This window comes from Pelodiscus sinensis, chromosome 15 (assembly GCF_049634645.1).
Source record: "Pelodiscus sinensis isolate JC-2024 chromosome 15, ASM4963464v1, whole genome shotgun sequence".
In the NCBI taxonomy this organism is placed as follows: Eukaryota; Metazoa; Chordata; order Testudines; family Trionychidae; genus Pelodiscus; species Pelodiscus sinensis.
This window is the reverse complement of record NC_134725.1, coordinates 11,316,941-11,341,106: the sequence shown is the minus strand read 5'-3', so window position 1 is coordinate 11,341,106 and position 24,166 is coordinate 11,316,941. Positions and strand designations below refer to the sequence as shown.

Genomic DNA, 24,166 nt, shown 5'->3' with positions numbered 1-24,166 from the left:
AAGCCCCTAACACATGCACTGAACTGCCATGGGCTTGTCCCTATGGAACAAAGAATGCTGAAGGCTTGTTGCATTCCACTGTCTTTCTATAGGCAAGAAGGTTGCCCTCTGCCCAGAAAGGAATCCACACACACATGCCCCTAAGAATGTTCTCTTTGGACTGCTCCACAAAACCAGCATCTGCCTAGGAGATCAAGAGAGTTACTTAACTCCCGTGTCACTAACATGGATTCACTTCCCTCCCGCCGATCCTCCCCTCTTTGCAGTAGTGCCAGAATGCACCATCACCGTGCTAGCCTACAGGCTCACCTCCCCAACTACAAACCCCTCCCCACAGAGCCATATACCAGATGGAGGGGAGGGGGTCTTACCCAAGTGCAAAAACGTCTGAGGGCTTGGAGAAGGGCAGCTTGTCCTCTTCTGTGTCAGGCGAGAGCTGGCGTATGATTTCCGGGGCCAGGTGGCACAGCCAGCCATTCTGTACCCGCAATTTATTCTCCCTCCTGAGGAGACAAGAAGGCAATAGTAAGAGCACCATCGAGCTGCCATGTCAAACACATCTCCTGCTAGAGTCACCGACCATGAGCGAAGCACTGCAATAGCAGCTAGCTAAGGTAGCACATTCTCACTGCATCTATTCAGTCGAGAGCCAGATTGGGTTCACCCTGCTGGGTCAATAAAGTGGTTATTCAAGGGTAGGATGTGTGTTCTAACTCCTCTAAATAAATCACTAGTTGAAAAAAAAATAGTCACTTCGCTTTTGTTTCTCGTCCATGTTTGGCCATCTCACAAAACAACTGTACAACGGGCCCCGGGAAGACTGCTCACAGAAAACTAGAACTCACACATGGTGGGAGCAAAATGCAGGACAATGTAGCACTTTAAAGACTAACAAGATGGTTTATTAGATGATGAGCTTTCGTGGGCCAGACCCACTTCCTCAGATCAAATAGTGGAAGAAAGTAGTCACAACCATATATACCAAAGGATACAATTAAAAAAAATGAACAAATATGAAAAGGACAAATCACATTGCAGAACAGGAGGAGGATGCAGGGCGGGGGGGGGGGGGGGGGGGGGAGGGGAAGGAAGGAAGGTAAGTGTCTGTGAATTGATGATATTAGAGGTAGGGAGAGTGGGATGTTTGTGAGTTAATGGTATTAGAGGTGATAATTGGGGAAACTGTCTTGGTAATGGGTGAGATAGTTCAAATGTTTGTTAAGTCCTTTTTGTAAAGTGTCGAATTTTAACATGAATGACAGTTCAGAGGATTCCCTTTCAAGAAATTGAGAGGTGCCTCAACTGGGATTGATATTGGTTAGGAGTGCTGTGTAAAGAAACCATGCATATTCTCCCAGTGATGTTAGCTCTTTACATTAGCAACCCTCTCAGAAATCTACACCCACAAAAGAGAAATATAGGAATAAGCTGTATTTGGAATTAGTGCCACTGGAGCCAATGCAGGTGGGATTAAGTCCTAAGGCAGAACTAAGCAGCTAGCAATAAACAGACAACAAGCTAAATTCTGATCTGTTATGGTGGTGCTATTCTGTAAACACTCCACTGACTTCAGCACTGGCTGCAAATTTACACTGCTACAACTGAGAAGAATTTGCTCAGCAAATGTCAGACTGCGTGAAAGAAAAGACATCATGGAATTTCAGGTCATCATTACGGCAATGTCTCATCTATACATAATATGTACCTATTACAGGCGGGGATGGGCAAGGTTCTGAGGCCTGCTATATGCAGCTCCGGCTAGATTATCGAGAAATCTTATACAGAACATAAGCCAGACACACACAAAAGAGCAGTCCTAGGAAGTAGCTCCCCCAAAATGCTTTGTACAGAACAAAATAAGAAATGCAACTGAACCACAGAAAAGACCTTGGCATGCATCTGCTACAAAGCAACAAGACACTCTGTTACAAAAGGGAAATTACTAGAAAGTCTAAATAGAGCAGAAAGGTCCAGATGGAAGAATGAACTAGTGAATCAAGGGGAAAAGTCACATTATAGCTGCAAGCTGGGAAAAGTTTTTGAGGAGAGTTCTTCCAGTGCTGTTAGCAACTCAGGACTATTCATTATTGAGTAGGGGAGCTAGACATACAATGGCTGTTCATTTAAAGGGAGTTGCATGGCTAGCTCTGAGTTGGCTTTGAAAATCACACTTGATTTTTGTTACCGATACAATAATTTTGTGCACATACATGTGTGTGCGAGGGTCCATGGATATGCACACAGACATCTAGTACAGCAGCATGGCTACATTTAGGCCACTTTGCCCCCTTCTTCTCATAAACATTATTCATTAATATGTTTCTTTTAACTATAGCATGTAGGGCACAGATCTTCAGCATCTTTCTACTGGCCATATGGCTGGAGATTTGCCCGCTCAGCATCTTGGAGATATAAACACTGTTAATAATAATAAGGTTCTGGGCTTGGCCAGTGTTTCTTGTTAGCAGCTATCTGAGCACAAACAGGGAGAATGAGACACCAGGGCGAAAGACCAGCCTTGTAACTTTATATCATGGTCAATGGCAGCGCTGCTGAATCTGACCTATGACACTGGTGCAATACAAATCAGTAAAGGTTATAACAGTAAAGTAACATGTCCAAGGTTACCCAGAGGAGCAGGGCTAGGAAGAGAACACAGATCTCTTTAATGACAGGCTGATGTCTCTCCCACTAAACAACAGCAGTTCATGCAAGACCTAATTCATGGCCACTGTGATCCACTGGGTCTTTGAAGTCTCCTTCCCAGGAATAACCTTTGTGTCGCTGGCTAGCCTCTAAGGACACTTTGTAATTTGCACTGGCACCAGGAGCAAACCTTGCCTGGCACTTCCACATTAACATTCATCACTCACATCCCAGCAAGGGTACAGCCTAGGAGCCCTAGCTCAACCTTTTCTTCCCTAGAGCCCTGTACATGAGAAACAGATGCCACATTACACTGAGCAATAATCCCAGGGACGCCATCACTGACAGCAATTAAACAACTGTTAGTTAATGAAGTGAACTCAGGGCAGCATTAGCAAACAGCAGGACCTGCACAAAGTTCCGATTGGCTGCTTTGTACCTATGTCCCAGGGAAGTCAGGTGTGTGGCCCGGCAGCTCAGCAATAGCACCTTCTGTTGCCTGGGTTGTGTAAAGTGACATGGGTGGAGAGAGTGCGGGGGAAGGGGGTGTCACTTTGCTGGCCGGTGTTGGGAGCATCAGGTGTGACTTTGAATAGGTGAGATTCAGAGCCTCGGGATAAAGGCACAATCCATGTTACTGCTACAACAATCCCTTCTAATTGTAAAAGGGGATCTGCAGGCAGCTTCCGCGCTATCTTCTAGCAGTGAGGATGCTGTAAAGTTGCAGAAAATAAAATGCAGAAATAGTAAAGCTGGACCAGCATTTTCACACTAAAGAACAATTTTTCTGGTTTCTTTCTAGCAGGATGCTAAAGGGAAAAAAGGCTCTTCAGCCATAATCAGCTCCTTTCTATGGTTCACCTCCACTTGCCTTATGCACCCAGTCCAATCTAAAGGGTCATATGACCCACAGAATTAACAACGGTAACCAATCATAGAATACTAGGACTGGAAGGGACCTCGAGAGGTCATCAAGTCCAGTCCCCTGCCCTCATGGCAGGACCAAGCACTGTCTAGACCATCCCTGATAGACATTTATCTAACCTACTCTTAAATATCTCCAGAGATGGGGATTCCACAACCTCCCTGGGCAATTTATTCCAGTGTCTGACTACCCTGACAGTTAGGAAGTGTTTCCTAATGTCCAACCTAAACCTCCCTTGCTGCAGTTTAAGCCCATTGCTTCTTGTTCTATCCTCAGAGGCCAAGATGAACATGTTTTCTCCCTCCTCCTTATGACACCCTTTTAGATACCTGAAAACAGCTATCATGTCCCCCCTCAGTCTTCTCTTTTCTAAACTAAACAAACCCAATTCCTTCAGCCTTCCTTCATAGGTCATGTTCTCTAGACCTTTCATCTTTCTTGTTGCTCTTCTCAGGACCCTCCAATTTCTCCATATATTTCTTGAAATGTGGAAGATTCCTGCTCCATACACTTATCTCCTCCTTCCAAGACAATAATTTCTCTTGCTTTCTAGTACAAGCCGCACTCCATAAGATGTTGTTACCTGGACTGCTGTTCCCTGTAGGACCTTGGGTCAGGGAATCTGCCTGGCTAGGTGTTTTATAAAGGGACACCCCACATAATCCACTCGAGGTGCCTTCTGCTTCGCCCATAGATCAGCCCTCCACAATTCTGCTTTACGCTCAGCCAGCCTGGACACCTCCTAACTCTTACATCTTTGCCCACTCCCACTCCTGGGCAATCTGCATGCACTAGATTTCCAATCCCGTGTCCCAAGGCAAGACACAGATCACAGACACGCTCTCCTGGAAGGCCTTAGCTGTATGCTAGTCAGCTCCGAAGGCAGCTGAATGTCATGACAGAAGAGTTCTCAGGTCTGGAGTGTGCTGCCTCACAGCACAGAATGTTTGGTACAGCCAAGACAAATGGGAAAGCTCGTGACAGGAGGGCAGTTTTCTGCTGGAAGTGCAGCTGCCCGCTGAGATTGTTGGCCTGTTGATTTTAAGGAAATGTCCTCCTTTCCCCACCCCTATTCCATCCCTAGGGGTATGTCTACACTACAAAGTTAATTCGAACTAACAGATGTTAGTTCGAATTAACTTTCATAGGTGCTACACTAGCACTCCGCTAGTTCGAACTTAATTCGAACTAGCGGAGCGCTTAGTTCGAACTAGGTAAACCTCATTGTACGAGAACTAAGCCTAGTTCAAACTTACTAGTTCAAATTAAGGGGTGTGTAGCCCCTTATTTCGAACTAGTGGGAGGCTAGCCCTCCCCAGCTTTTCCTGGTAGCCACTCTGGCCAACACCAGGGAAACTCTATTGCCCCCCTCCCGGCCCCGGACCCCTTAAAGGGGCACGAGCTGGCTACGATGCCCGTGCTAGGTGCAAGCCTGCCAGCACCCAGCCAGCAGACCCTGCACCTGGCACGGCTCGAGCCAGCCACCCGATGCCCCCCAGCCCACCCCCTCTTCCCGGGACCAGGCTGGCGGCTCCCGGGAGCTTGCCCAGGACCGCAAGAGGCGGGCACCCGCCTGGTCTAGTGCGGACATCGTGGACCTCGTCTACGACCTCCACACTAGGCACAGGACAGTGGCCGTCTAGGGCAGGAGAGCTGCCAGCCTGGCCACCCAGGAGCAGGTTGGCATGAAAATCAAGGTGGTCCACTGAGACCCCCGACCCTGAGCTTACAATGGCCGTACTGGGTAGACCAAAGGTCCACCTAGCCCAGTAGCCTGTCTGCCGACAGCGGCCAACCTTAGGGACCCTGGAGGGGATGGACCGAAGACAGTGACCAAGCCATTTGTCTCGTGCCATCCCTCTCCAGCCTTCCACAAACTTTGGACAGGGACACCACTCCTACCCCCTGGCTAATACCACTCCATGGACCCAACCTCCATCACTTGATCTAACTTCTCTTTAAACTCTGTTCTAGTTGTAGCCTTCACAGCCTCCTGCAGCAAGGAGTTCCACAGGTTGACTCTTTGCTTTGTGAAGAACAACTTTCTGTTACTAGTTTGAAGCCTGCTACCCATTCCTTTCCTTTGGTGTCCTCTAGTCCTTCTTTATGGGAACTAATGAAGAACTTTTCTTGATGCATCCTCTCCACCCCACTCATGCTTTTAGAGACCTCTATCCTGTCCCCCCTCCGTCTCCTCTTTTCTAAGCTGAAAAGTCCCAGTCTCTTTAGCCTCTCTTCCTATGGGACCTCTTCCAAATCTCTGATCATTTTAGTTGCCCTCCCCTCTCCCACCCTCTCTCTTCCCCTCTCCCACCTCCTTTTCCCAGTCTCCCCCAGTTTTGTTCAATAATGAGAGATTCTATTTTTGACCACACATTTTTTTTATTTTGTACATCAGGAAGGGGGGCTAGGGAAGGGTAAGTGGAAGGAGGTGAGGGAGGAATGGGGTACGAGCCCCCGATGGGGAGGACTGGGCTGGCTCTGCGGGCTTCTGGGGGTGGAAGCTCTCCTGCAGCCCCCCAATTGCCCGCTCTCCCCAGATGGCAGCCTGCGGCAAGTGCAGCTGGTCTGATGGCCGAGTGCTGTGATGTGCCCAGTGTGGGCACTCAGGGCACTCCAAGCCAGGACTGCTTTGCAAGCGGGGAACCCCTGAGAACTGTCTGTCTGGGGTGGGGGTCAGGACCCTTTAAGCACAGCCCTCGGCTAGCCTAAGTCCTCCTCTGATGCCCTGCCGGCACTGCTTCCGGCCATCCTTAAGCCCGGTTCAGGGTCCACTCAATGTGGACATGCTAGTTCGAATTTGCAAAATGCTAATTCGAACTAGTTTTTTAGTCTAGATCCGTTAGTTCGAATTAGCTTAGTTCGAATTAACGAATTCGAACTAAGTTAGTTCGAATTAGCGCTGTAGTGTAGACATACCCTAGGTTACCAGTCAGCAGGGGAATAGATGCAGATTCTTCAGCCGTGATGGGCAACCCAGCCTAGTGAGTAGGCCACATAAGTGGCTCTCCTGCATCTCAGTGGGCCACAGGACAGGTAATGAGGAAAACAATCAAGACGTAGTTCAATTAAAAACACAACCCTCCCAACACAGTGTGTGAAGGGGTGTAACTAAGGGCTCACAACAGCACAAGGAGCTCACAAAGCTCATTAAGTCTCTGCCACCATTCCAGACACCTGACAGCTCCTTTTCTTCTCTGCTGCGAGGCAGTGTGCCTTGGCAATTAATAGCACCAGCAATGCTCAGAGGCCTCCATGCTCCAGGAAGCAGAGGTGAGGGCACTGTGGGACAGAAGGGAAGCTTTCATCTCCCATCAGTGGGTCCCAAGATTCTTTGCTGGCCCAAGACTGTGGCTCTTAATTACAAGTTGTTGCTAAGCCCAGTGATCAATTAAAAGGCAGAAAGATACACACACACACACAACTGAAGTCCATGCTCATAGCCCTTCTCTAATGATGGACTAAGTGGAGAAAGAGAAGCCCAAATAAAATGGTGCACGCGCACACAGGGCTCTGAAATGCAATCTTGCACATACAGCATTGTGTCTTCCTGATCAAGCTCTGCGTCATAGACTGTGTCTAGACTACATCCCTTTTTCGGTAAAGGGATGCAAATTAGGTACGTCGATATTGCAAATGAAGCCAGGATTTAAATATCCCGTGCTTTATTTGCATAATCGTGGCTGCCACTTTTTTTTTTTGAAACGGGGCTTTTTAAAGAAAAAACGGCAGTTTAGATGCAGTTCTTTCGAAAATAAAACCCTTTTTCGAAAGATCCTGTACTCCTCAAAAAATGAGGTTTACAGGATCTTTCAAAAAAGGGTTTTATTTTCGGAAGATTCCCATCTAAACTGCTGGGGCTTTTTTTTTCCGAAAAAGCCCCATTTCGAAAAAAAGCGGCAGCTGCCATTACGCAAATGAAGTGTGGGATATTGTAGCACAAACCCAGGGCTGGATCACCCAATAGGCAGACTAAGCATGTGCTTAGGGCACTAGCAAAGCAGGGGCACCAAAAAAATAAATAAAAGAGAATTTACGGTATAGTATTGTTTTTATTTTTAATTACATATGGGGGGCACCATAATCTTTTCAGTGCTTAGGGCCTCTAAAGATCTTAATCCGGCCCTGCACAAACCAACCAATCAGCGGAGTCTGCCTGAAAGCACCAATGGGCTCAAGCCATCCAGTTCAATAATATTGTCGGGTGCCAAGGTTTCACTTTGGCCCATTATTAGTATGGGATTCAGCAGGGAAGTTCAGGTGTAGGTCCATCTCTAAACTTTCTTGATCTCCAGGTGCATTTGAGTCTGGGGCTTCAGAGTTTACAAGCCTTCCAATGAACTGGGCTGGGCTCAGTTGTACTGAGAGCCAAAAATTAGCAAACATGATGCAGTGTTGGGCTTTGTGACATATATTTTCCTAGCTCTCTAAATTACCTGACCACCTAAACTCACATGAACAAGCATTACTGACTTAAAGCCTTGCAAAATCTAGTGATTTAAAAACAAGGTTTATTTATTTGACATTAAAAGTGAGAGCAGAAGATCTCCCTAAAGCTTCCAAAATTCACTCCCCTCATTTCTATCACAGAACAGTTCTGCTGAGGGCAACCACATATTTAAAGAAAAATAAAACAAATACAAAATCTCTTTTGATCTAAGTCTTTAAATAAGTGTCTCCAGAGCAGACGTTAATGACCACATTAAGACTATTCATCAGATAAGCATATGCCCTTTTGCACATGTCTAGACTGCAAATGCATTATACCTCATGCTCCTGCCAACTCAGGATGAGACTTCCCTAGAAAAAAGGTGCATTCTTTGCTCAAGGTTGCTAACAAGTAGTAACTAACAAGGTAAAATCTTTGTGAAGACCAAGAAATTTGTTATTTTCAAATATATTAGCACATCTAGGTAAACCCTAGTTTCCCCTATAGTCTTACTTTGCCCTGCTAATACATAGGAAAATTACAAATTGTCTTGATTTCACTAGGATTTTACCTTGCATCAGTTAGCACGAGGTAAGAAAGAACACACCATTTTTCCCCTAGTAAAGACAAAACTTCTGTGATTTTCAAATGTGCTTTGTGCATGGCCAGTGGCAGCGCATTAGGTGTTGTTACTGATGTTTTCTTATCCCACAATCATCAGACCAGGCCGTGAAGTTTGAGAATGAATCCAGGCTCCTTTGTAAGGGACTGTTCCAAGATGTCCAATCCAAAAAGCTTCATTTTCCATACAACAGAGCATTCAAATGCCTGGACATGCAGTAGAGCCAACTTCTGCCACATCTTGCAAAATGGATACACTTCTGTACTATCTCTGATGATTTTCATTCCTGCAATGTGACCCATCTGCAAGCTCATAACAGATGTTTTGGAATCAGAGGAACTTTCATCTTTTGACCATTAATTTCAGCTAATATTTCCCTTGATAGAGTAACAGTATCTTCAATCACTGTCTCTCCAACCTGAGTTTCCATTCTACCAATTTTGGCCAGTCATCAGCTACCTCACTCCCATATCCACCAACATGTGATGGAGTTTACTGAAAAATCTATGTACTGTGTTATGTCAGTGTAGAGTGCATCAGGTATTCAGCATATTCAACTTGCTGGAACACTTGGGTGCCCAGACTGCAAGGGTCTCTGTATGAGCACCTCTTCCTGGGTGGGATCCATTGTAAGATAATGAACTTAATTTGGTTCTTTATGACTCATAAAAGGGAAATTATACAGCAAACGATGGTGTCTGGCTGGTCGTACCACACTCTGCCCCAGGGAAGGAGTAGCGAAGGTGGATCCTCCAGGCCTGCCTAGAGAGTCTGTGCAATCAGAGCCCTGCAGACCCAGATAAAATAAGCTGGAGGGTCTGAGCTAGCCAGTTCCTAGCTGGGGCCAGAGGAGCAAGGCTGAGGGCTCCTTGCTGGCCGCAGGCACTCAGTCGAGAGTCAGAAGGATTCTGGTGGCACTGGCATTCAGCAAGGAAGAAGAGGATCTGAGAACCTGCAAGCGGCATGAAGAGAAGGGGCTACATAGACTAAGGGGAACAACAACAGTGAACGGAGGGGAGCAGAATGCGGCTGCTGTTCATAGGGTCCCTGAGGCGGTACCAGGAGTAGTGGGTGGGCCCAGGCTCTCCCACCAGCTGCTAGCAAAGTGGCTAAAGAGCTGACAAAGGGGACAAGCTCCCTTTACAAGCCTGAGCAAAGGGCTGCACTGAAATGAGCCGAGGAGGGGCTGAAGAGAGGTGGGGATGAGTCCAATTGGAGCCTGAATCTGAAAGACTTCTGTTTTGTCTCATTTTGGACACAAATACCCCAGAACACATCATTTGACTATGGGGCTTGGCTGAAGGACTGAGACACTGAAGATCTACCAAGCAAGGCTGACAACCTACAAAGGGCACTAGAAGCAGGGGAGAAAATTGCAGCACCACAGCCAGCCAAGAGGAGGCACTTGGGGGGCCGAGTGCCCCATCGCACTGCAACTTTAGAGGTGCAAGCCTGCTTGATGTTGAAACTACCCTAGTGCGCTGTTTCCAACACGCTGGGAGTGGAATGTTAGAAGCCATCCTGGAACTGGCGGGCAGAGCATACCAACCTGCCAATATAATCCCTGACAAAATTATGAGTTTTTAAAAAAGTTGCAAGTAGCATCTGGCCTCTTCTGCCTTTGCAGCTCAGGCATCTGCACTGAGTCCACAGCAAAGCTCCAAGGCCACCCAGAAAGCAGGGCTTTGTGCCATTGTTATTAAAGTTGATGGATACTGCAAAGAGTGGGAAAATTCACTCAGGAAGGCAGAAAAGTCTGCTGCCCCCATGCATTATGCATCTGTCAGAGTCTGTGATGTACAACAAAGTCAGGTCATCGCATCCCTTTCCAGTTTAGAAAACTGCAGTGTCTGGTGAAAGTAGATCCATGTAATTGTATTTTTCTCATGCCTTTGAGAATAGAGAATTAATTCAGAACTGGAGATGAGTCACTACTCACTAGTTGCTTCCCCCCTCCACTTTGCTGCTTCTGTATCAGAGGCAGCAAGTGGTGGGGAGCAAGAGCCAATGCTGGGGGGAGCCAGCTTAAAAGCTGGCTCCCCCCAGAACCATTTCTGCAGGTGGGGAAAGTAGGGGAGGCAGAGGGGAAGCAGGGAAACAGCACAAGCTCTTGCTACATTTAAAAGGCAAAGGCACAGCAGTCAGATTCGGTGTGAGTGGGGACTGCTCCAATTCCCCACTGCACCTCTGCCTTTTAAACGTGGTAAGAGCTGTGGGTGGCAGTTACTACTCGTTATCCTGGCGGTGCAGCCAGGATAACGAGTGGCCCACATCCTCCCATCGACTAATTGAATAATTGATGGAATTTCCATTGACTACTCGATCAGCTGATTAATCGAAATTCAGCATCCCTAATTCAGAACCAAACTATAGGCTGCATTTTAGTGGTGCAGGCAAGGAGAGAACTGGCCCCTGAATTCTACCAAAAGCCCCGTGGGGCAGGAGTGCTGCCGTCTTAAGCATTTATGGAGCACAAAGCTCACTGTCTTGCTGCTTTTCTTATTTACATTCATATTGTGGCAGTGTATGGGGACAGGCCAAGTGGGGGCCCAGCTGTGCCAGGCATGGTACAAACATACAGAAAGCAATTGTCCCTCCCCACAGATTTTTGGTATTTCTGGTCCTGTTTGTTTGTCCACCTGCTGTGCACTTGTAATAACCTAGGCTGTAAACCCTTTGGGGCAGAGACCGTCTTTTAAACAGGTGCTTGCTCAGTTCAATGCTCCTCCGCCCGCCCGCCCCCATCCAATGCCTCCCAGGAACCCTTAGGAACAACCACAATGCAAACAACTGGGAGGTGGGGAACACAGAAGTCATGGCAGGCTCTTTTTATGCAGTCATGGAACACCAACTAGAAGGAGCCCCCACAACACAGCGTGTCAGTGTTCCCCGCTCCTTTCAGCTCTGTCACAACACCACCCTCGGCAGACGAAACCTGCAATTTACGCCGCAGAAGAAAAACAACAACAAATAAATGGGAAGATGCGCGCTGATAGGTGCATTAGCAGAGCCTGCTAACAACAAACACATCGCGGCATTCAAACAGCAACCAGAGCCAGGTGCCAGAGGCCCCCAGCATGCCTGAGTCACGCAAGGAGTGGGGGTGGACTGCACAGGCACAGACGTTTGCAAAGCCACCTCGCACTCAGTTGTGATACGCCCCTGTTGAGTCACAGGGAATAGACTTGACATAGTTGTGAGAGCAAGACCATTTACCCCAGGGAGCAGGGTAAGCTAATTTAGTACCACCTTAGGGCATGCGCAGGGAGCCACATCTTCAGGGCGAATATCCAGGTAAGTCCTGGAAGGCTGAGAGGTTTGTCACACCCTGCGCCTTCAAAAAGGACATGGAATTCAAGCGGCTTTGGATATTAGTCCCTTGCTTTATGGGAGGGCCGCAGAGGAAAGAAGTAGTATTTCCTCTCCATAGGATTTGCTCTGAAGATCTGACCCAACTTTGGAGGCTTCATGGTTCAGTCTTTTAGTATGAAGTCACCCAGCCCTCATGAAAACAGACACTTGGGGTCTTGGGAGAGCTGACTCAGCCTTCTCTTCTCCCAGGGTTACGCACTGAGTATACTCCGTGTAGCACTTTCAGCTGGCCTACGTCTAGACTGGCATGATTTTCCGGAAATGCTTTTAACGGAAAAGTTTTCCGTTAAAAGCATTTTCGGAACAGAGCGCCTAGATTGGCATGGATGCTTTTCCACAAAATCACTTTTTGCGGAAAAGCGTCCATGCCAATCTAGACGCGCTTTTTCGCAAAAAAAGCCCCGATCGCCATTTTCGCGATTGAGGCTTTTTTGTGGAAAACAAATCTGAGCTGTCTACACTGGCCCTTTTGCGCAAAAGTTTTGCGCAAAAGGACTTTTGCCCGAATGGGAGCAGCATAGTATTTCTGCAAGAACATTGACAATCTTACATGAGATCGTCAGTGCTTTTGCGGAAATTCAAGCGGCCAGTGTAGACAGCTGGCAAGTTTTTCCGGAAAAGCGGCTGATTTTCCAGAAAAACTGGCCAGTCTAGACACAGCCCTGATGTCTTTGGAAGTGAAGGCCCTGTCTCTGCTCTGCACAGGTAAAAATTAGAAAGTTCAAAGAAAGCAGGTTTGAGCTATTGTCCTGGCAGAAACTTCTTTCCACCTCTTTTTACTGCTTGGCATTGATTAGTGGCAATCCTTCTCTCAACAGGCAGGTACCGCTTATGAACAGCACTGAGAGCCTCTGAGAAGAAAGATACTGTGTAAACATGCAACACGACCCTCACCCCACATTTAACTAGAATGGTCTTGGGTTAGTCTATCAGTAAAATATTAACTTCTTCACATGTCTGGTCACCGCCAATGGGCTCAAATGTCCCCAGTTTGTGTTCATGTGTAGTTCCTCCAGATCCCAGGATCCCAACCATCCACCAATTGTCACCCGAGATCTGGGCATTATTTTAACATCCACAAGTGTTCTAAGGTATCAGCTATCCAAGCAGAGGATGGAAGAACACAGTAGTGTGAACTTCAAAGGGACACTAATAGTTGTGCCTTTGAAGACAAAGCATCAAGCCAGTGTGTGGAGGATCAGTTCTGTACCAACATTCTGTAATCACAGCTGGGTTTGAACTCTGAATCTTTGATCTGAGGACACAGCTCACCACACTTCAGCCTAATAGATAAGCCCATTTACTGATAGCAATGGTAAGTTGCAATCTTCTAGTGGCCCAGCCACTAGAGTGGGACATGAAAAACAATTTGCCAGTGTATCACATTTGCAGCTTCAGTGTGGATACAGCAGCAATCCCAGGGCTTTTAAAGCTTTGGGAAAAGTTTGTGCTAAAAATTGGCAATGATCTAATTATGCAAGTGGTAAGAAAAACACTTATCGCACAGTTAACCACTTAACTTGATAATGGATACACTGGCAAAAGGGATGGGAGATAGAAATAGGTGGCCCATTATCTCTTTCTTTAATCCTCTGACATTGACACACTATAATTACCAAAAAAAAAGATTAAAATATGCATCTTATCTCACAGGTGGCTTTGCAATAAAACAATAATTAACCACAACAAATCTCTATAATATGAAGGGATTTATTTTTTAAAAAAAATGAAGGCAGATTTTTAAATCTAAATTATGAGGCACCTGAGGTGGAGTTTGCTTTCATTTGTTCTCATCTTAACTGACAGCAGCATAGACTGCTCTAGAGCTGATCACCAACAGAAGACCAAGAGATAAGGGGGAAGAATATCAAAGTGACTTTGTTCTGTGTTCCTTTGGCCTAGGTGAACTGATGCTTCTCAGAGAAGGGACTGTTTGCAGGAACAGCAAGTGAACAGCTGTACTCCATGTGCATAAATAACACAGTTGAAGCCACTTCTCTGGAGAACCTAATACTAGGGGGCAGTGTGCAGAGAACAGTTACCTCCGGAATTTAGAATGGATGAACACCTGCCCACTGTAACATGAATTGTCCTTGTCTTACCGAAACCTTTGAGGAATCACACCCAGCATTCTGGTCCAGAATTCCAATTGTTCTACTGTAACTCACATCTGGCACCATCTTACACCCAGCCAATCAATCTCACTGCCCAAACAAGGAGACTAAGTTCTTCTCCTGGGCTACATCTATACTGGCACTGTTCTTGCGCAAAAACTTGCCGGGTGTCTACACTGCACATGTGTTCTTGCACAAGTAAATTTACAGTACAGTGTCGGAAAAAAGGGCTTCTTTTGGAAGAGTTATTCCTCTCCCCATGAGGAATAAGCCCTCTTGAGCAAGAGCTCTAGCGCAAGAGGGCAGTGTAGAGAGGCAACATGAATTTCTTGCGCAAGAAACTCCTATGGCCATCAGAGCTTTCTTGCACAAGAGAGCATCCACACTGCCATGGACGCTCTTGTGCAAAAGCACATGCCAGTGTAGATGCACTCTTGTGGAAGGAAGACTTTTTGTGCAAGAACTTGTGCAAGAACTGTTTTGAGGAAGAGAAGCTGCCAGTGTAGACGTAGCCCTGTAGTCAGCCCGAAATCACTCCCAACCCAGAGACACACAGCCCCAGTTCTATGATGTGACTGATCCAGACTGAAATGTACCCAGTTCTGCACTGGTCAGCACGTACAAATATTCCTGCCCCGGAATGATCAACACATTTCCTGAGGCTTTGACTGAGAAAGGAGCATTAGAAAGGAGTTGAAGGCTTGATTCCATATAGAAACCCTAGCTGTGGGAGAGAACAGGTGAATCTCTGCAGCATACAGATTTCTGACTGGATGACACTGGACAGCTACCATGCCTCCCCCTTTCCCTCACCCCTCTCCACACACACACAGAGTACTCAGAGCAGCCAACTGCAGGGGCCATGTGCTTATCTGAGTGCCACGAGCCAGGAGAGAGGGTTCATGCAATTCTCCCACCGCCAGCACAAACTTGCTGCCATCAGTTAAGATGAGAACATGCATGGAGGCAGCGCATGAAGTAACCCCATCAGGGGCTCATGGTGCTCAGAGAAGCACATGATCCTCACAACCAGTCACTTTGAGTGGTGTGTTGGGGTGCAGAAGGCAGGGAATCTGCCTAAGGGATCTGCTGGGCTGCTGGCCAGGAGCCACCTAGGTAAGCATCTCCTATTCAGAGCCTGCCTCTAGCACCCCAGCCCAACCCTCTGATCTCCCTTCTGCATTTTGCTCAGCATAACCACAACCCTTTGCATCCCTTCTCCTGAACCCATGTCCCCTCCCAGACTCTGCACCCCAATCGCATGGCCCTGTTCACCACCTTCTCCTGCCCCAGGTCACAATCCAAACCCCTGCAACCCTCTTACACCCCTCCCCCAGGTCAGAAGCCTCTCCTGCAGCCATACCCATACCTCCTCCCAATACTGCATCCTCTTCAGCATTCCAATCATGTGCCTAGGTCACAATCCAAACCTTTGCATCCCACCTGAACCTCTCTCCAGGTCACAACCTCTCCTTCATCCAAACTCCCTCCCAGATCCCACACTCCTTCCTACACCCCAATCCCTTACCCCAAGCTCCATTCTGCACTCAACTACCATCTCAGACTTGGGATGTGAACAACTAGTTGACCAGTCAACTATCTGATAAACAAGTGCTTATTGGATAGTCAACAGGCTAGTCGACTAGTCGCTTTTCCCACCCCTTGGTGCCTATGTCAGATAGAGGCAGCAAGAGGAGAGACAAAGGAGGGTACTTCAAAGTGGCAGCCCCGCACAGAGCTTGTGTGATGCTGTCACTTTGAAATGCTGTGGCGGCATGTCAAAGGAGCGGCGCTGCACAGCTGATCCCAGGCTCTGCTCAGCCTCTCCTCTTTGAAACGCTGCCCTGGCATTTCAAAGCAGCAGCGTCACAGGGAGCTGACCCCGGGCTCCATGTGGCGTTGCCCCTTTGAAACGCCCCCATGTACACCCCAGCTGACCCCAGGCTCAGTGCGGTGCTGCCGCTTTGAAATGTAGAAGAGTCTCCAGCGGGGGCTCTTGTGCATTTCAAAGTGGAAGCACCCGCATGGAACCTGGGGTCAGCGGGAGACTCAGAGTCCCGTGCTGGCCCCAGACTCCATGCAGGGTCTTCCTCTTTGAAATGCACAAGAGCCCCCACTGGGGACTCATGTTCATTTCAAAGCGGCAGCACCGCACTGAGCCTGGGGTCAGCTGGGGAGTACATGGGGGCATTTCAAAGGGGCAGCACCACAAAGCTGATCCCAGGCTCCATGCGGTGCTGCCTCTTTGAAACACTACTGCGGCATTCAAAGGTGGAACGCAGAAGTGCCTATTGGCTAGTCAAGTAGTTGATGGAAATTCCATCGACTACTTGACTAGTAAATTAATCGCTAGGAAACATCCCTATCTCAGACCCTCCTCCATTAATATCCTGCAAGAGTACGGCCCATGGCCACTTATTCTTATTCCACAAATTCTTGGAGTGGCCACCCATCAAAAATTATAGCCCACCCTTGGGCTAATGGAACTGAGCTGAGGATTGAGATAGAGTATGTTCCAATCTCAGCTCCCACCCTGACATTGCCAAGAAGCAAAGGGCTTAAATTGCAGCAAGGGAGGTTTAGGCTGGGCATTAGGAAAAGCTTCCAAAATGTCAGGTGATTAAGCCCTGGAATAAATTGCCGAGGAAGGCTGCAGAATCTCCATCTCTGGAGATATTTAAGAGCTGGTTAGACAGACACCTGTCAGGGAAGATCTAGACCTGGGGTAGGAAATTTAGAGCTTGCCTTGATCTGTCCAGCAAAGCTTGCCCCCCGCCCCCCACCCCCCACCCCATCCAGTGGTGTGAGCTGCAGCTGGTGTTCCAGCCATGAGGGGGGAACTGTGACTGATGGGCCAGCACTGGCTGGATTGTGCTGCTGTGGGAGAGGCACGAGCCGCAAGCCTTGCATGCCCGCTCAAAGCAAGCCACCAACCAGACTGGGCCTGTGAGCTCCACCTGGCAGGGGGAGGAAGCAGCTCTCTGTGACTCTGCATGCTGCAGAGAATCACTCCCTGCAGGTACCACCCGCAACCCCTGGTTGCTTCTGGAAACCACAGCCAATAGAAGCCATGGTGGGAGGGGGCGTGCATGCAAAGAGTGCATCCCTGTAGTGTGCAAAGCCACCTGGAGCACCTGTGCCTACTCAGGAGCTACACCAAGTAGGCACTCCGTCCCCTCCCAACTAGATCTCCCACCTCTATCCTGCCCTGCACCCTCTTTCCACCCTGACTTGCACCCTCATCTTGCTCCTGCACCCTCCCTCTCTCCCTGACCCCACGCTCCCACCCTATTTCTGTGTCCCCATCCAGACTCCTACCTCCAGCCTGCTGCTGCACCCTACCTCCCAACCAGAACCTGCACTCTCACCCGAAGCCCACTCCTGCACCCTATCTTTCAACCAGACCCCACACCCTCAACCAACCAACCAGTGGCCCCGAACCCCCCCCCCAAAAGATTCCCCACCCCTAGTCTGGATGGTGCTTAGTTCTGCCACAAGTACAGGGAAGTTCCTTCCAGTGCTGTGATAAGGAAGAAGACACCAACACCATCCTTCCTCCTTGTAAAGGGTGATGAGCCAAAGTCCCTTGTGAATCTAGCCCCTTCCCCCAAATTTTGTGGCCAAAATTATTCAGCAAATTTGACCCAAAATTGCATTTCTCAGCAACTAAATTATTTGTCCAAAGAGTTCTAGTTGTGAGGACCAGTGGGTTAACAGGCTTTAAAGAGGCTAAGAGTTCTCATCCCTTCAACAGGTGCTCCGGTAAACAGTTCAAGAACCTCTGGTTTGGTAGTGTACAGAGAGACGGTCAACTCCCCAGGTGGCAGGGAAATCAACCAGCCTTTCCTCGCATTGGTGGTAGACTTGGAACATGATATCTCCACAAAATGCCCTCCAGCATGGCACCAAAATCACGGGGAAACCCATTTCACATAGTTCCAAACTCAAATTATCAACTGTATTAGAAGCTTCAGGGGGTAGCTGAGTTAGTCTGTTAGGGTATGTCTACACTAGCCCCCTAGTTCGAAATAGGGAGGCTAATGTAGGCATTCGAAGTTGCAAATGAAGCCCGGGATTTAAATATCCTGGGTTTTATTTGCATGTTCCCGTCCGGTTGCCATTTTGAAATTCCATTAGCCCAAAGTAACTGCCCACGGCTACACGCGGCAGTGAAACGGTAATTCTAACTAAGTCCTTAGTTCGAATTAACTGTTAAACCTCATTCCAGGAGGAGTAACAGTTAATTCGAACTAAGGACTTAGTTCAAATTACCGTTTCACTGCTGCGTGTAGCTGCGGGCAGTTACTTCGAGCTAGTGGAATTTCAAAATGGCGACCAGACGGGAACATGCAAATAAAGCCCGGGATATTTAAATCCCAGGCTTCATTTGCAACTTCGAATGACTACATTAGCCACCCTAGTTCGAACTAGGGGGCTAGTGTAGACATACCCTAACAGAAAAAAACAACAAAAGGTCTGGTGGCACTTTATAGCCTAACAAAACATGCAGATGATATCATGAGCTTTCGTGGGCACAGCCCACTTCTTCAGATGACCGGAGTTATTTGCTCAAAACTGGGCCCATGTTTCACCCACAGATCTGGGGAGCTTTCTATGAACTCTGGTCTCCAGCAGCACTGAAGCAATTTTTGGGGTGGGGGTGCTGAGCTGTGCTCTGCTTACCTCTCTCCATGCCGCTCAATGCCTTAGTCTGGGGGCACAGCTGGGGAGGCTAGAGAGCAGGGCCAGTAGCTGGCACACTGGACAGCAGCTGGCGGCTGGGACCCTGGGGCCGGTAGCAGAGCCCCCTGGCCCAGGACCAGCAACTATGTCCTACCTGCCCGTTTGCAGAACTCCCGATATTCTGAAGAGCCCGAAGTCCGTGATCACCACCTTCCCGTTGTCATAGAAAATGTTTTTAGACTTGAGGTCTTTGTGCAGAATCCCCTTCGCGTGCAGGTACCCCATTCCCTGCAAGAAAGGAGAGAGAAGGAACTGGAAGAGAGGCACAAACAGCTGGAAAGGGTGGCTTGCGGGACCCTCTCTATACGAACGACAGGTAAGGAGAGGGGAAGGAACTCGAGACGCGAGTGCCCCTGCACTCCCAGTTGGGCAAGCCAAGCAAGGAGTTCAGGAAGGGTGGCAGTACACACTTCTATATCACCCCTTCGTATGCAAAATGGAATTTCAGCTGTGAGGGGAAACTGCTTGGCATCATTTCACCCCTAGGTCTTGGCTCCTGCCTCTGCACGGAAGCCGTGGAGGGTGCACAGGAGGGGGCACTGGGCCCTTATGCTCTACCGCAAGCATGAGCAGGATGCAACTAAGACGTCAGGTACCATGGATCCACTGAGCCCTGCACTATAAAGCCCTATTCACCGCAGGGGCAACTGGTATTTGGGGGGGGGGAGGAAGGGGTGCAGGAAGGCCACCAAGAGGGGCAGGGAAAGGGGAAGGATATGCAGGGGCACCCAATTTGGCAATTAAAAAAATTTGGCAGAGGCATGCAGAGGGGCCAGCTTCACTAGTTACTATCTGCTAAGTCAAGACAACTAGCTATTGCTTGTGTAGGGGCAGTATGCAGCTATCTTGCCCTGGAAGAAGCTCCAGGAGCCATTTTGCTTTGGGTAGGCACAAGATCTCCAGCCACACACCCACTGTCTAGCCTTAGGCTTGTCACTTTGAGGCACGCTGCCTCAGTTTCCCCATCTGTAGAATGGGGATGAGTAAGGACAAGTCAGGAATTCACAGGGGTGCTGTAAGAATCAGCTCATATTTACAAAGTCTTTTGAGATCCTTGGCTGGATGCTGCCAAAGAAGAGCACAATTCTATTATCATTCTATAGCTATTTCCTAAACTGGTTCCAACTTCATCATTATGCAAAAAAACAAACAAAGAAAGAAACAACAGCATAACAAATAACACTCACTTTCTTGCAATCCTCTGCTGAGACACAGATGAGGACAATGAATTTTGCACTCATTTTCTTTTCAATTTGGGGTGCTGGATGGTAACTCACAGCTTTCCATCCCCACCACCACTGTCTCCATCGGAATAATTAATTCAGGTTTCCTCCTACATTCACCCCAAGATTAGTCTAGAAATAATTCGAAATAATTTCTAATAGTCTAGACATCATAGCCATGTAGGAGGCATATAAAGTCTCAGTTTGCCTTTGACTCCTATTGAGAAAATTATCATTGGCACCAGTGATGTAAAGAAGACCAGGGATGTGAGATCACAACTCGCCTGCAGCAAGTCTGTTGACATGGTCAAAGCCAGCCAACAGCAGAGTTTTTCTAGGAAGATGTGTGGGCAGTGACACTGTTGTGATACAAATGTCATGTTTGGTGGAACCCTCTCGCTGAACCCCACTTTCAGACAAGGGCCAAATGAAGGAGCTTATGCTGGAATAGCTACGTTGGATTAGCTATCACTGCACTCAGCCTAAACCAACAGAACTTAATTTTTTTGCAACATAGCTATCAGGAGTCATCTGATGGAATTAACAGACAGCAGGATTAATGAAAACAAGAGGAAGCATTATTTCCACACAATACACAATTAACCTGTGGAACTTATTGCTGTGGGATGATGTGATGGCCGAAAGTATAACTGGGTTAAAAAAAAAAGATCCAAATTTCATGGAGATTAAGCCCATCAATGGCTATTAGCCAGGATGGTCTAGGATGCCACCCCATTCTGAGGACAATGCAAAACTCTCACTGCTTGAAGCCTTGAGTGTAAGATGGAAGATGACTCCAACTATCCTGTTCTGTACATTATCCATGTAGCTCAGGTTCTGGCCTCTGTTGGCTACAAGACACTGGGACCCATGGACCATTGGTCTGTGAAGGAATGCCACCTTGCTGAGGATGGTAGCTATGTTGGTCAGGGATATGTTTTTTTCACACCCCTCATCAATGTAGCTTTATCACTACAGCTTTCATGTGTAGTCCAAGTCTCAGAGCATCAGTGGCATGAGATGGCTGATGCCATGGGAAATGTCAGATCATAAAGAGACCTGACACTCGAAGGATCCACAAGCAGGGTTAAGTTGGTTCTCCTGTGGACCGTTCCTACTCTGTCACCACACAACCAGGTCAGGTTCCTGACAAGGCCTGAGTTGTGGTCTTCCAGTTCAAGCAGATGCCAGAGTCAGACACTTGGATTCTATCCCAGCTTCTACCCGAGACTTTCATTGCACCTGGGACAAATCACTTCTGCTTTCTGTACCCCTTTCCTCTCCCCTCCCCTCTCCCCCCATAGAAGAGACACTCTCCTAACTCATACTGGCTTCACCAAAAACTACTGAGTGCTCCAAAAGCCTCTGATGAAAGACACCAAGGAACTGCAAAGTATGTTAGCTGAACATGGTGATTATTTCTGGAATTACATTCTATGCCACGTCTCAATCACAGATTGCCTTGCCAAAACACTAAGGCTACGTCTAGAATGCAAGCCTCTTTCGAAAAAGGGTGTCTAGACTCCAACCGGTACTTTTGGAAGAGTAAGCTCTCGAAAGCGCTCACTCTGGCAGTCTGGATGCTCTCTTTTGGAAAAGCACAGTTTGCATTACATAGTGCCTTTTTTCGAAAGAGCACTTTCAAAAAAAGGTGTTCTTCCTCATAAAACAAGGTTTTCCGCAGTCAAATTTACTTTCGAAAGAATGTGGCAGAAGTCTAGATTCAGGGGAAGTTTTTTTTCGAAAAAACCCTGTAGTCTTGACCCACCCTAAGAGCAAGCAAGTAAATTAATCTGATTTTATTGCAGAGGCACAGAATGATTTTCAACTGCGCGCACTGTTGCATGCACTCAAACTTGTGTACATGCACACACCTATTATGTTACAGTGGCAATCAGCTTCCAAAGGTCCCAAGCAGTAAAAGTTAGTTGCCTTAAGTAAGCCATCACCGCCTATAACTATTTATTATACAGACCAAATCCCCCAGGGATACTTTCAGCCTCACGTTGAGTGAAGTCAGCAAAATTTGAGTCAGGACCCAGGGATTGGGCCCTGTAAGATTATCCTGAAGTGCTGTGAAGGCAGCTGCTGGGTAAGATGTCCAGACTCAAGGTTCTGTTCTGTACGCCAAAAAACCATGATTTGGAGGTGAAGAGGGCTTTGAAACTGGGTTTGGCCACACCAGGCCCAGGGCGCACAGCAGTGATTGTATGGTGTTTACAGAATCCAACATCCTATTGTTAATCAATGCTTAGTCACTGGGTGTGCCTGCAAAAGGGTCATTCTCTCCCTGTTCCTCTGTGTTTATGAAAGAGGCGGCAATTCTCAATGAAAGGAAGAGGTGGCTTGGCAAAGAGTTGTTATTTATAGCCTTGGTTTCAGCTAAGTTTCCTGGAGAAAAAGCACTGATGTTGAGTACGTAAAACTTCAGTGGACCCCCATTCGACTAGAGCCGTTATTGTGTTGCACACAGGGGACGTGCTCTTTCAGATACTTCCCAAAGCCAAGGACAGGAACTTGCCCTGGGGTGCCAAACTCCCCTTTCAGATGCACACTCACACAAATGCACAACTCCCAGGGTGTTGTGTCTCAGGGGAGAACTTGGCTCCTGGTGATTTGTGTGCTTCCACAACAGGTTCAGGCTCAATCAGAGGCTGCATTTTAGGAGGAAAGAATTTGTCCAATTGATTGCTAAGGGTATTTCTCTAAAGCTGGTATGAGTCCTAGGCTAGCAAAGAAGCATCTTTGCCAGCCAGGCCAAATTTGTTACTGCTCCCCATTATCTGTCAGTCTAGATCACACACCAGTTTCCAACTGCTCTACTCTCCCCAGCAGTATTCCCTGTAAGTTAAGTGCTTGGGTAGCTACCCAGGTGAGATTCAAATGCTGCCCAGCTGATCCGCAGAGCACCAACAGATGGCAGCATGTGTTTCTACTGGTGGTGCACATTCACACATTCCTTGGTGCACATAACAAAATGTATTCTGCACACAGATGGAAAAATTAGGAGGAACACTGTTCCCCAGCCTTGGTATCAATAGTAATAAAAACATCCTTTGCTAAGTTCTACATTAATTGTCTCAGGCTCCTCCCATATTTGAAAAGTCAGCTCCCTCTGCTGGCTCTGCTTTATAAATGAACTAACCCGAGGTTAGGTAGGTAGGATCCCATAAACTTAAAGACTCTTCAATCAAGTAATGCAACTAAAAGGGTACTGTACCCAATATAATACCATCAGGGATCCCTTTCTAGACTGGCTTGATGACAAAAGCCTCAGAACCATGCAGAGGCACAGCAAAGGAGGCACTGAACAACATGCCAAGTGTGAAAGTTTTGGGAATGCAGCATGGTATCTCCCCTGTCGTGGGTGACCATTGCATAGTTTGGCCATTACGCCAAGGACACATGCACAGAGGTAGCTATACTTTATGGACCAAGGGAGTGCTGGCCCTCAGTTGAAATGGGAGTTATGGATGGCTGGTCTCTGCAAATCAGGCCTCAGTGTGCAGGGCTGGGGTCTCGACGATTTTTAAGCATGAGACCACTTTTTGAATTTAAGTGCAATCCAAGATCTAACTCAAACTGAAATACCCTGCCCTACCTCCTTCATGCCCCTTCTCTGAGGCCCCACCCCTGCTCACTCCATCCTCCCACCCTCCCCCAACCTGCCTCCCTCTCAGCAGGCAAGGGCAGAAGGTTGGGGTGCAGACTCTGGTCTTGGATTATGGGATTTAGAGTGTGAGAGGGGCTCTGAACTGAGCTTGGGGCAGGTCATTGAAATGCTGGAGGGGGTTCTAGGTGTAGGCTATGGGAGTGTTTTGGGATGCAGGGGGCTGTGGCAGGGGTTTGGGGTGCAGGAGGGGGTTCATGATGGGGGTAGGGTTTCAAGATGTGGGCTCTGATTGGGCACTGCTTATCTCAGGTGGCTCCTAGGTGGTGGTGCAGGGGGCTAAGGCAGGGTCACCCCTGCCCTGGCCCTATACCACTCCCAAAAGCAGGCAGCAAACTCCATCCCAAGTCATGTTGTGCCCCCTCTCTGCTCCATGAATATAGGATACAGGGTGGGAGAAGGGGCATCTTGACATCAACCCC

The 24,166-nt window shown here is 47.8% G+C and overlaps 1 protein-coding gene across 1 annotated transcript in view; it reads right to left on the bottom strand.

Moving 5' to 3' along the window:
* Nucleotides 1-24,166, bottom strand: part of KSR2 (kinase suppressor of ras 2) — a 327,890-nt gene that overhangs the window by 8,808 nt on the left and 294,916 nt on the right. The window contains exons 17-18 of the mRNA XM_014576141.2: nucleotides 18,946-19,079; nucleotides 372-503 (exon numbers count right to left, since the gene is read on the bottom strand). Coding sequence (XP_014431627.2) covers nucleotides 372-503; nucleotides 18,946-19,079 — 266 coding nt within the window. The remainder of the gene's footprint in view (nucleotides 1-371; nucleotides 504-18,945; nucleotides 19,080-24,166) is intronic.